Source organism: Mustela nivalis (genome assembly GCF_964662115.1).
Source record: "Mustela nivalis genome assembly, chromosome: 15".
NCBI classification, from domain to species: Eukaryota; Metazoa; Chordata; class Mammalia; order Carnivora; family Mustelidae; genus Mustela; species Mustela nivalis.
In genome coordinates this window covers 9576387-9589392 of record NC_139034.1, presented here as the reverse complement: position 1 = coordinate 9589392, position 13006 = coordinate 9576387, and the positions used below count along the sequence as shown (strand labels likewise).

The 13006-nt window shown below is 45.7% G+C and overlaps 2 protein-coding genes across 7 annotated transcripts in view; one reads left to right on the top strand and one right to left on the bottom strand.

Annotated features, from left to right (window-relative positions):
* Positions 1 to 7669, top strand: part of LOC309848532 (uncharacterized protein) — a gene marked incomplete at its 5' end in the record, with an annotated part of 35991 nt that extends 28322 nt beyond the window's left edge. For all 6 annotated transcript variants that reach the window (XR_014303101.1, XR_014303102.1, XR_014303103.1 and 3 more), the window contains one exon: positions 6437 to 7669. Coding sequence is in view for 2 of the 6 variants with exons in the window: in XM_082700233.1 (XP_082556359.1) it covers positions 6437 to 6454 (18 nt within the window). The remainder of the gene's footprint in view (positions 1 to 6436) is intronic.
* The window catches only part of LOC309848515 (ligand of Numb protein X 2-like), a gene marked incomplete at its 5' end in the record, with an annotated part of 385857 nt that overhangs the window by 29031 nt on the left and 343820 nt on the right, over positions 1 to 13006 (bottom strand). The gene's annotated exons all lie outside the window — the stretch shown is intronic.

The following is a 13006-nucleotide window of genomic DNA, read 5'->3' as shown; positions in this document are numbered from 1 at the left end:
ATTCCTGTATTGTGATTTTGTTAACTATTCAGCAACGTTCAGGGTTTGTATTAACCTTCCAGCCTCTTTCATGTAATTGAATGTAATGGCTAGAAAGGGTTTGTGATAACAAGGTTAGGAAGATTCCATGCCCTCAATTTGATTGTCTGCTGTTCTGATGTGTAGCATGGGTGGGTTTGCCCATCTCGGGGCAGCAGACCCTTGATTCCCTGCACTGCCTGTCTGCTCAGCTCCTTCCTGCTCCCTTTGCTTCCTTCCCCGCAGCTCACCTCCTGTCCTGGTGGAAGTCACAGATTGCGGCAACCACTTCCGGTTAGAAACACAGAGAAGCTCCGGAAGCTACCAGATCTGCTTCCGTGAAAATATATTGATTTACAACCCAAGGACTTTCATCAACTGTTCAGAAATGCCTATCACTATTTTCTGGATGGCTCTTTCAAAGAGTTTTAGTAGGGTTTATTTAATTGATTTCTTACCCAGAGACCCAGAGCAAGGGGTCTGAATTTACAAAGGGTCCATGTGCTAACTTCTGGTTCCTTAAGTGAGCCCTCTCTCCAGGCCTTTGCTCATGCTGTTCTTTCCTCCTGGGATTCCTCTCTCTTGCTCTCTCCCTGCCTGAATAAGCTCAGCTCATCCTTGGGTTCTCAGCTTAGACTGTCCTTCCTTCTAGGAGGCTTCTTGGACCCTGTAAGCCTGAGTGAGGTGCTGCTCCTTTGAGCTTCCAGCACCTGTGGTTTCCCTCAGAATAGTTTTCCCACACACCATGTTTCCTTATTTCTATCCTCCATTCCACCTAAAGCTGAATGAAGGCAGGGACTGTGTCTTAGCTATTGCCAAGTTCCCAGGACCTGAAATAATGCCTCGTTGATGAACAGGTTCACTGACCCTGGGAATAAGGTCCCTGAAATACAGAGAATGGGTCGAGCTTGGCTTTTTCCTTGGGTCCAGGGGTCTGGCACTAGCCTGGAGTCGAGGGTTAGCCCAGAGTTCTCCCTACAGGTATACACAAGTGGCATTTTTGCTTATTGTTTCATTATGATAATTATATTCTTTCATCAATAACAAGTTTAAAAAATCTTGCCATATACCTTTGTTTAAAAATATATTTATTTATTTATTTGAGAGAGAGAAAGAGAGAGCAGGGTGGGAGGGGCAGGGGGACAGGGAGAGAGAATCTCTAGCAGACATCGTGCTGAGCCAGATTCTGGGCTCGATCTTACAACCTGGAGATCATGACCTGAGCTGAAACCAAGAGGTGACCACCCAACGGACAGCAGCACTCAGGTCCCCCCCAATTTAGCCATGTACCTCGATGACCAGGTAACTGCTTATTCTTGCTCATCATAACAAAAACAACACATACAGTCAATGATGAAAACACAGAAACCCTTCAGCTATAAAATGACGTATCAGTTTTGATTAAGGTAACCTTCTACGAGGATCACATTTCTTACTAGTCATAACTAGATTTTTCCAAAAAGAGTAATTTGTGCAGTTGCTGTTTAAGTCTATTTTAAGAGTTAAATTATGTAAAAACCTCGTGTGTTTTCAAAAAACATTAGCCATCCACATTCAGTGTTTCAGGAAAACTCAGCTGCAGCAGTAGATCTCGTTGTGGAAGGACTCAGAGTACTTCAGTATGGCTAGATCTGCTATGGGTCCACAATGCCTTTTTGGCTCACCATAGGCTGCTAATACTTTCAATTCAACTAACTTGCTTGGAGGGTCGAGATCATTTTCATAGTTTGAAAAGGAAAGACATTTCTGTTCTTCTTCACATAGACTGATCGGGTCCTCACCTTCCAGGAGAATTACTCTTCTCATGATTCTGCCAACGGCACTGGCGTGTGGACAGGGTAGCTGGAGGAAAAAGTAGCTCCCGGAGAAAGCGTTGATCAGGACACTGTCCTGTGTTAGCATCCTTCTGCTTGTCACGACACAGGATGTAGACTGTTTCTAACAGTGTCCTCGCCCTTTCAACGTCAAGAGATGGGGACAGTATGCATTTCGTTTTTTCACATAAATGATTTTGGGTTGTTTGTAAAAACTTTTGCAAATCAGGATGTGCTTTGTTCACAAGCACACAAACACAAGGTGGGCACCCTGTTGGGCAAACACACTGCCTTCTGGGGTCCAGAGGACTATCTTATTCCTAGGGTTTCTTCCAGGAATTCTATCCATTTTATCACTGAGGAGGGTTGGGAGGTTTTCACTGTAACCAGTAGAGCATCCAGGGAAATAAATTCACAACTTGCTCTTCTGGTCTAGAGAATGTTGTCATGGCCCCATTGCCCTTAAGGAAAACTGACCTGTGAAAATCCAAATAAAAGAATGGGGTTTGGACTACTGGAAATGAGCCTTTGCTTCTTCTGAAATTCTCCTGAATTTCAGGTGCATTTTTATGTCGTGATTGCAAATAATGAGCCTTATCATTCCCGGGGGAACAAGTTGTGAGTACAGGCCTCTGTGTGCAAGGACAGGACCAGACACCAGGTTGTCAAGGTCTGGAAACTCCATCTCTGCTCTCTAGGGCTGGCCATGTTCATATGTACTGCAGAGAGCCATGGGGGGATTGGAAAATGTGAAGATCAAATGGGAGAAGGAAGCTCCCATTACAGGAAAACAGAGTGAGGGGGTGGGGGGCTGGCCCTCAGTACGTCAACTCCATCCCTGCACCAGGTCCTCCCCTGGGTGCCCTTCTTGATGCCAGACTCCTACCTACCCTCAGATGTTAACAAAAATGCCATTCCTCAGACATCCATCCCAATGACAGCCCCAGACCTAAACTAGGTCCCCTTACTGGTCCCCATAGTGTCCACCTATCCTGGAGTTGTGCTGGGTTGAGGGAACCCCAGGGCAGTATGACTGCTCCTGGGATCGACCTTTCTGGAATGTGTCTTGCATCCTTTCATTCATTCCACCATTGTTTGCAATGCTCTAATTTTCTCCCAGGGAATTTACTGTCCAGAGGTGCCTTTCACCACCCTCCCCAAGCCTGGCTAACACTGCCTTGTCCTTTGAGACAGACCTTTAGGCAGCCACATCTGTCTTTATCCCTGCTCTTTGTCACCTCACTTAGCAAAATGAAGCATAATTATAGTCTTCTGTATATGTCTGTCTACCATCCCCCTCCTGTGAACTCCAGTATGGTAACCCAAGACCAACACAAAGTAGGTGTCCTGCTATTTATTATTCTTGGATGAATGAGATCACTTAGTCAAAGTTCTTTTGGATCCAATGAGAGCATGAAATGTAAGAATGGATAGTTTCTTAATCATGGTCATGGCTAGTTTGTTGCAGAATTCAGACTACAGGGTTATTCCCATGTCTTCTCCACTGTGTCTGTTGGTAGTTAATTTCAGCATGTTTTAGTGTAACACTGTTTAAAGAGAGGCTTTAAACATTATAGAAATATAATATAAATATAAAGCAGACTGTGAGGAGGGTCCAAGCAAAGATTCATAATATGGATCTTTTCTGAGCCCTGAAACTAGCCCTACAGATCTGAGAACAGAATGTTATTCAGGGTTAGTAACTTGAGTGTGAATAAAAGAATGCAGAACAACCTTTTTGTCAAATTGTGAAGTGAGGCTGTGAGAAGGGGAACTTCATTCAGTTCATTTCTTCACTAGCTCCTAGTTTTAGATTCAGTGAATGTCTATGTCAAGCCCGAGTTAGGCACTCACAGTCCAGGGACAGATAATTTAAGTATGTGTGTAAGATCTGTGAGCAATAGGAGATGCCCTGAGCACACAGAAGGGGCAGTCACTATTTTTGAATAAATAAAATCAATTGGAGAATCAGCTGGAGACCAGGATGCTTTTAGGGGCAAGTGGGTGGTTACGAAGCTGGGCAGATAAGTGGAGACTAGTGCAGGAAAGTCCTTAACACCACTGATGGATGACCTTTTGCAGCTCAGGCTGAACTCTGGTGACTTGGGGAAACTCGGTCACTCCACTCTGCTCCTAAAAGGCTCTAATGCTAGAGGATAATGGCTCATTCTGTGTGTGGGCACCTGCGCACCCATCCATGTATACGCATGTGTGCACAGGGAGGGAGAAGGGAGGAAGGCAGGGCAAGAAAGCCAATTCTCTCCTAGCACTCTTTTACCCTTCCCATTAATTAAATGCTCCTATGCAGAGACTCACAAAATCATGTCATGCTGCAGAAGAACAATTAAATGGCTGAATGGTCCTCGATGCATATCCTTCATTAGCCAGCACCTGTCGTGCTTGAGTGTAATTCAGAGGGACTGAAACGGGCCTCGTGCAAGATAGTCGTTCCATAATGTTCATACTTTTAAAACACGTCTGTGGACTTCCCGAACATTTGCTCCTTGCTTTACGTAACTTCTTTCCTTAAAAAATTGTGTACATGCTGGAAAAAAAAATGTGTACATGCTTAGAAACTATTGTTAAGTGGAAGCTTGTGACAGAAGTCACCATAAACCCTGGACTTACTGAGGCAGACAAGGCCTCGACATTCCCAAAATTTGCTCTTTCCAACTGTTCTGCTTCAAGGAGAAAGTGTGTGCTCTGCGCTGGTCTTTCATACCTGTTGTGTTTTCCTTTGCTTTTATTTTCCCAGATCCAGAACATACAATTTAATTTCTTTTAAAATCCTGAAAAGTTTGATTTTTAAATTGGAACAAAGTTTTCAGACATTGATTTCATAGCTTTCTGGCAAAGATTACTTTGATTTTTATGTCCCTGTGATTCTATCATCAAATAGTTTTTATTGTAGTTGTTGCTGTTGTTTTTTCTGAAGCTCTGAATGTGAATGCTCTGGGTTTGTCTTTCCCTTTCAGAGCCAAACAAAATATTTGCTGCCCTCCCCACTCAACTGCAGCAAGCTCCATGCTTGCCCCCATGTTCTCAGGCTTTCCTGGGCAAGAGGCACCTGCAACTCGGGTATCATTTGACTTTGATCCCCCTGCTGAGCTGGTTTGCCCCATTTTCTCCTTCATTTTGCCATGAACTGTGAAAGTTGCTTGGTCTCCTGCACTTAACAAAGTCCCATTAACATATGGTCTGTTGGTGCAGCAAATTTTTATTACAGGTATGGAGATAATGGAGAATTATAATAAATAAAACAAGTTAAACAACCAAAGCAATGAAACAAGAAGAACACAACCCGAACCAGGAAACATTTTAAAGCTCAGCCCACTCATTTGTTGGGAGCTGCCTGTTCCATCCACAAGGGCTGTCTCTCACACCCCCTAACTAGACACATTTGCTCTTTCCCTTTAGATAACTTTCCCCCTCGTCTTCTGAAAGGATCAGAGCCCCCACTCACTTCCTTGTCAGGGGACAATTGAATACCCCTGTTAAGGATTCTACACCCAATTCCAATGCATGTGGGGCCCTCCCCCAGCATCCCCTCAAGCAATTCTCTGGCACTAGCCAGGTGTTCTAGAAATCAACTTAATCCAGACACTATCTATCTGGAGACAGCATCAGAGCCCACAGGTTAAGGGCTCAGTCCCACAAGTCTCTCATCCACTCAGATGTCAATTGCACAAGGTTGTTACCTAAATCAGAGATTCCCGCCACCCCCTCTTGGGCTCACAGGACTCAGGAACCAAGTTTACTCTCTAGATCATTGGTTTATTACAAAATATATTAAAGGATATGAAAAAGCCTGCAGAAGAGAGCCACAGGGCAAGGTATGTGGGAAGGGAGTTGGCATTTCCATGACCTTCTTGTATAAACAATACCCCAAATCTCCATGTGTTCACCAACACTGAAACTCCCCAAACCCTGTCCTCTGGGGGATTTATGGAGGCTTTGTTACATAGGCGCGATTGGTGAAATCATGGGCCATTGGCCATGAACTCAAGGGCACCTTTCCCTCCCCCAGAACTGGGGTGGTACTGAAATTTCCAACCCTCTAAACAGAGGGTTGATTTTCCTGACAACACTCCCCATCCTTAGGCAGAGTCCCAAAGTGTCTTCATTAGCATAACAAAGGCATCCTTGCTGCTCTCCTTGCTTGAGAAATTCCAAGGATTTTAGGAGCTCTATGCCAGAAACATGGGCTGGGAGAAAGACTAAACGTGTATTTCTTACTAGAAATCACAGGATCATACTTGCTGGTAGCAGTCGGGGGCTAGCAAGAAGCAGATGGAGCATGGAAGGATTCGACCCAAGACAGTTTAGTGAAGGGGTTATCAACACGGGCCAAGGGAAGTAACAAGAAATGGTGAAATCCCCAGAGATTAGCAATGGTGGGAGGATGTTATCACTGCTGGGTCTGACCAGTCTGGTGAGAATCTGGTGACGGTTGGAGCCTCAGAAGAGCGAGCTCCATGACGAGCTGAGGCCACAGAGAAAGACGGCCAACACTGGACCCTTGGGGAAGTAGGGATTGGGATACGGAGTGGGGTGGGATGCGATAAACACATCTCTCTCTCCTCTCCTCCTCTTTTCTTCTGCAGGTGCCTCTCATTGACTGAACCCACCTGAAAGCCAAGGGGCAGGGGAACCTGGGTCATGCGGTCCTGGAGGTCAGCCTCCCTGGGCACAGAGGAATGCAGCAAGAGGAGTACTACTAATAACCAGCCCGTTCTTTATACGGAGAAGTTTCATCTCTCTCTTTGTTTGAACTTCTCCCACTCAGATTAGTCCTATATTGGCAGTCTTTAAGCAACCAAAATCTTACCAAGTATTTTTTTTTCCCCCTCAAACTGAAGAGCTTTCTCTCCCTAAAGAGAATTCTGCCATTTGTCTAGAACAAGTGTCTCAAAACCACCAGCATTAACAATAGTTGCTCCTTCATGGTTCTTAAGGTTTAGAGCATCAGGTCTTTACAGTCTTTTCTCTGTGTATTTTTTTAATGGTCTTATTGAATGCTCCCCCCCCCCTCCAAACACACCCTCAAGCAGCACAGGGCCGGGCTGTCTTAGCTATTAACACACAACCGGTGGTGTCCCCTAGCTCACCAGTGAATGTCTCTTATTGATTGTGTTTTATTAATATAGAAAATGAAAAAAAATATGTATATATATATGGGGAGAATGGGGAAGGTGTGATACTGATAATCGTGTTCACAAATTAGTAAACGGTAGGTTGTGGGGATACCTGGGTGGCTCACTCAGTTAAGCATCTGCCTTCGTCTCGCGTCACAGTCCCAGGGTCCTGGGATCGAATCCCGCATCAGGCTCCCTGCTTTGCTCCCTGCTTTGTTTCCTAAGGAGGCTTCTCTTTCCCTATCTCCCTCTCTCTGGGACTGGAAAACAAGAAACCCTATAAAGGACTGCTTTTTTGCTCCTTTCCCTGCTTCTGTTCTTGCTAGGACCTGCACCCCGCCTTACAGACGCCTTATAGAACAGATCATGCATGTTCTCCTTGTAAAGGGCAAGGAGTTAATGATTTCTTTGGAGTCTTCCAGCACTCTAGGTGAGATCTAAGGAGTGACCTGGCAGGATCAACAAGAGTGTTTTCCAAGACTACTGACTCACCAGGAAGCCTGATTCTGGGGCATAAGTGACTTATAGTGGACCCCCTAAACACGCCTCCTGTGTTGGGATGCCTGGGAAGACGTGTGTCTCTGACCACAATTCTCAGTAAAAACCCCAGACCCCAAGCAAAGACCAAATTCTGTCTCATTTCCTTTCTTAGTTGCCCAGATGCTCTGTCTCTATGTCTTCAATAAACTCTACTCTCACTTCTTCTTGTCTTGTGTTTGATTTTCATTTTGCTTAAAGTCAATGGCCATCTTGACTGGTCCTGCAGGACCCAGTCTGGGTCCTTCGACCTGCCCACCCGGCATCACCTCTGGGGCCTGAATAGCTAGCTCCAGCTGAAAGCCCCCCCCCCCCATGACCCCAGTATCCTCCCCCTTACTCTAAGAAAGACTGGTGGATATTCAAAGAGATGCTAAGGGTGCCTGACACCTAATTATCCCAGGACAATTTAAGTAAGATTTCAAACAAAACACTGGTGACAAAGGCAATTTGCTCTCTTTTTTTTTCTGTTAGGAGTAATTATTTGCTGGTTTATCTCTTGTAGTGATATTTTTATTTTGGGTCTAAAGGATAGACTGGTTGTTGGCTGCTTTGGTAATGATATGATCTGAAAGTTTTTAAGTGTCATTGTTCAGTTTCTGTGAAGAAAATAGTTAAGGTCAATTATTCAAAATAAAATAAATAGGGAAAAGAAATTATCAGAGTAGAGGTGTGGCTAATGAAAATGGCTCCTAGGACAGAAGGATTTCCTCTTTCCTCCCTTCCCCTCTTAGAGTCGTAGAGTTTAGCCAAGGAAGATGGATGAGGGGGAGGATGGGCCTTGCTGGAGAGGAGGGAAGGGGAGCACCCTCTCCTGGAGGGAGGCCAGGGTGGACCTTCTTCAATGGGCTGATAGCAGGATGCCTGCCCCAAGCTGCTTAATCAGCCTTTGCCCCTTTTATTGGCATGGGAGTGGGTGTGTGTTGAGGCTGAGGTGGGGGGCTGGTTTTCAAGAGAAATAATGTTGCACATGAGGGACAGTTGTCCCAGGATCAATGAATTCCAAAAAGAAAATGCATGTCAGGGACTTACCCTGGTCACCATTCTGCTGATGGCTTCTAGTTCCTGCTATTGTGACAAGGCAATGTTCTAGGTTAGATTCCTTACTGTATCGAGACAGGTTTGTCACGTGCTCTAGGCAGAAGGAGCAGGTACGACACCTAAGGGCATGGTGCCCGCCTTCTAAGACAGACAATGACATAGAAAAGTTGGTAAGAATATGCCATATATACCACCTTTCCCCTCAGCATCAGCGGCTTCATCTCTGGGTAAAGATACTGCCTGATCTTCCCACAGGGACGGTGAGATAATTGCTATTAAGTGCTTTCTAAAGGGGACAGGTCCTCTCATAATGATGCTCTGGGTTTTCTCCTTTAAGACTTGTATGACCTGCTATATTCATTTGACACTTTGAAAGTTCTTTATCCTGCCTGGATCTAGTTTCCTCCTCCACTAAAATAGGGATATTAACAGTCCCCACTTCACAGGGTTATTGTGAAGTCTGAATGGCTTAATGTACGTAAAACACAACAGTACTGTCACTGTGTTGGTCAGAATGTTTGTGCTACTAAGCACTTCTACTTAACATTTAAGAATTTCTCATTCACCCAGACTCTGCTGGGGGTCCAAAGACTGCCCAAGGCCATCCCCTTCCATGGGGTGACTCAGGGCTCCAGGCAGTTTCCACCTTGAGTCTTCTTCCCCTCATGATAGAGAAAGGTGAACAAACGTCTTCAAAGGAGGGAGACACCCAGGCAGCATTTATCCCTGGGATCCCACTCCCTTTTCCATGCATCTGTGAGACACGGAAGTCTAACCTACATGACCTTGGGCTTGACATGATTACACACTAAGACCTAGTAGACAGATGTCCAGGGCTCTTGCACAGAAAAAATCGTGATGTATGGATTCTGGACTTGTTTTCAGTTCTAGGTCCAAGCAGGGGAAAAATGAGTTTCACCCCTTCCCCCACTACCCCCAGCCTTCTGTCACCATAACAGAAAATACCAGTCTGGAAGAGCAGCCGCAATGTTTAGAGGAGAAACTGCTGGTCATGACCAAAGGAGCATAGGAGTAGACACAGGGTACTTGCAAGAGAGAGACTGAGGGGTCATGATCTCAGGGTCCTGGGACTGATTTCCGCATCGGGCTCTCTGCTTGGCGGGGAGCCTACTTCCTCCTCTCTGTCTCTCTGCCTGCCTCTCTGCCTACTTGTGATCTCTGTCTGTCAAATAAATAAATAAAATCTTAAAAAAGAGAGAGAGAGAGAGAGAGAGAGACTGACTGAGGCACAAAACTCTAGCCTTTGGAAGCATGCATCCAGGCAAAGAAAAACCTTCCTTAAAAATCAGTTAGGAAAGGGCACCCTGGGTGGCACTGTCTGTTAAGCGTCCAATTCCTGGTCTCAGCTCAGGTGATCTCAGGGTCCTGATCTCAGAGTCATGAGATCAAGCAAGCCCTGCACCAGGCTGCACACTCTGCATGGAGTCTGCTTGGGATTCTCTATCCCTCTCCCTCTGCCCCTTTCCCACCAATGCACACTCATTCACTCTTTAAAATAAATAAATAAATCTTTTTAAAAAATCAGTTAGGAAAACATCAGTACTTCTGAATTTTACAGTAAGCGAGCATACAAGCAACTACTAAGTTTTAGTAAGTAGAATGCAGACTCCAGAAGCAGGTGTCTTGGTGTTAGAGCACATAAAGACACAAAATCAGGAGTCCAGACTAGACCACAACTATTTCTCTAGCCTTAGAGATGACTGAGTATCAGAGAAGTAGAACTGGAAACAGCATTTGCAATTCTCTGTGTGTTACCTGTGAAATCTCCCTTAATGTCCACACCATATGAGGTAGGGACCCTTTTATTCTTTTTTCTTTTTTAAAGGATTTTATTTATTTATTTGGCAGAGAGATAGAGAGCACAAGGAAGCAGAGCGGCAGGCAGAGGGAGAGGAGGAAGTAGACTCTCCACTGAAAAGGAAGCCTGATGTGGGTCTCCATCTCAGGAGCCTGGTTTCATGACCTGAATGGAAGGCACACTCTTAACCGACAGAACCACCCAGGTGCCCCAAGGGACAATTTTATTCTTAACTGAGATTGACATTGGTCACCCAACTGCCCTTTAGTCTGGAGGAAGTTTGGACGCGATGCCAACTTTCTACAGACTGCGGCTCAGCCAGTGTCAAGGAGTCCTCTCCCTCTCTGGGTCAGGGAAGTGAGAGATGGGGCCTCCTAGCCCAGCTGCAGCACGGGTGTACACCATGGAGGGAGAGACCCTGCAGGAGTGTTTGAGTCAAGTGTCGGAGTATTTGAGTTCTGGCCTGGTGGGTTTCAGTAGTAGATTTTCCTATCTCATCTACCAAAGGCACAAGTTCTTAAATATCATTTCACATCATTTCACAGGACAGAATTTAGTACAAATTATAGTTGCTTCCTCTGTCCCAGAAGAGAAGCTTCTGACTAACACAGCCTGAAGCAGCTTCCATTCAGCTGGACCCTAAGTCCCTCACTTACTGTCCTGCATGCGATCTTTCCCATGGGTGCCTGAAAGCTCTGGGTCAGTCATGTCGACAGGGGATAGATGAGTGCATTCCCACCAAAATGCACATGGGAAACTCCACCAGGACCTAGAAGGTATTGCCTCTCCCTAAAAGTCTCTTTCTGACTAAGCACAATTTAGAGACCAATTTAGGTCTGGGGAAAAGGCCATTCAATGCCTTCCCTCCCAAGCTGGAGTGGAGGGGTCTGGCCCCACAGCAGCGGTGTTTATTGGGAGTTTCAGGAAAGTCTGGGCTTGTGTGGCCATTTATAGCACAGGCTGCCAGGTGCCTATTTATGTGACAGAATAAGGGGTCCACTGGGACAGAGCAAACCCAAAGGAAGGAGTTCCATGCACAGGGACAATGATAGCTACTGAGCTGTTAGGGGGGTCTGGGGGGCTCCTATCCCCTGCCCGGTCCCATGAACTTGTTCTACTCTGAGCCTGGGCATGGGGGTGTGCGCAAAACCAGGAAGAACAGCCATCCCCCAGATCATGGTGAATAGTGTACCAACACAGCAAGAACAAGTCTCCATGAACCGGTAAAGAGCCCAGTCTGATTTAGCATACGGAGGACTCCAGAACATTCTATACAACAGCACTGGCAATAGCAGAAGGTTTGTCTCCAAGTGGAGGCTCAGAGGCCAGCACCATGTTGACTCAGCAGGAACAGGATGCAGCAGCTATGGCTGCAATGGGAGGTGGCTCTCCAGGTAACTTTGCAGGGGCTCCGGTGGCTTTTTGGCACAGGTCTGGCATCAGAGGCCTCAGCAGCAGCCACTCTAGGCCATCCCTGATGAGAGGGAAAAAATGGCCTAGAGTATGGGGAGAAACCAAGGCATGCTATTTGTATCATGATCTTGATTTTCACCCCTGCCTTGGGAAAACCCACAGGCTGTCGTAGTCCACATCCACAGGCTGAAGAAAACTTCTAGTCTCTCCTGGCTCCAAGGAAGAGTAGACACCCCACTACACCAAGCTACGAGGGACAATTATACCTCCCTAGGTCACCTTTTCTGGGATAATTAGGGCAAGACCAAGATATGAGCAGGCCCTAGGCAAGGCTCCCATTGAGCCTGCTAGGGCTGGGTAATTGACCACCTCTTGTGGCCAATATTCTTTATACACATGTTCAACGTTCACTTGGGAGAGAGACTGAGCTGTGTGGGGGATGAGCAGAGGTCACCGCTGGCAGGAGTCTGCATCCCCTCCTTTGGGTGGCACAGATCTCCAGGTTCCAAAGACCCCTAGGGAGGCAGTTTCAGGTGGCCTAGAACCCCAGCAGAGATGGCTGAGTGGAACAGAAACTCTGCAGGTAACAGGTCTGCCCCTCTTCCAGAGAAGCCTTTTATATTTTTTGAGGATGTCAAGGACATACCTTTTGGAGCTCTGGTCCCCTTCAAGAGTGGCTTTTGAGAACACTCCTTTTGCTCGTACCTAGTTTAAGTTAAGAGTGGGTCTGGAAAGTCGTATTTTCTCTATCTTGTTACATTTTAGTGCAAACCTCATTGAGGTTGGTTGCCTAGCAAATCCCCCTTTAATCTAGCTCTGGGAGTATTGCTCCCCTATCAGCGAGAAAGTGCTTTGTGGCTAATTTTCCGCTCACTTTAATTCTGCTTACTGGTTTGTGAATACGGAACCTCACACAGAGGTTTTGGTTGAGGATACACATTTTTTTTTTACTCTCCTTACCCTTTGTTCTCCTTTTCTCCCTCCAGCTGGTCAAACTTCAACCCCATCTATCAAATACATATAAAATAGTTTCCTCAAAAGTTCAGATTAATAGTACCAGAATCTTTGATTTTGTAGAACTACATATTACTTTGATACCTATTTTTGCTTTACCTACTGTACAAACAGAATCTGAAAACAAGTTTTTTGTTTGTTTGTTTGTTTTTAAGAAATAGAGAGAGAGAGTGTGTGAGCACATGAGCATGATCAGGGAGGGGCAGAGGGAGAGG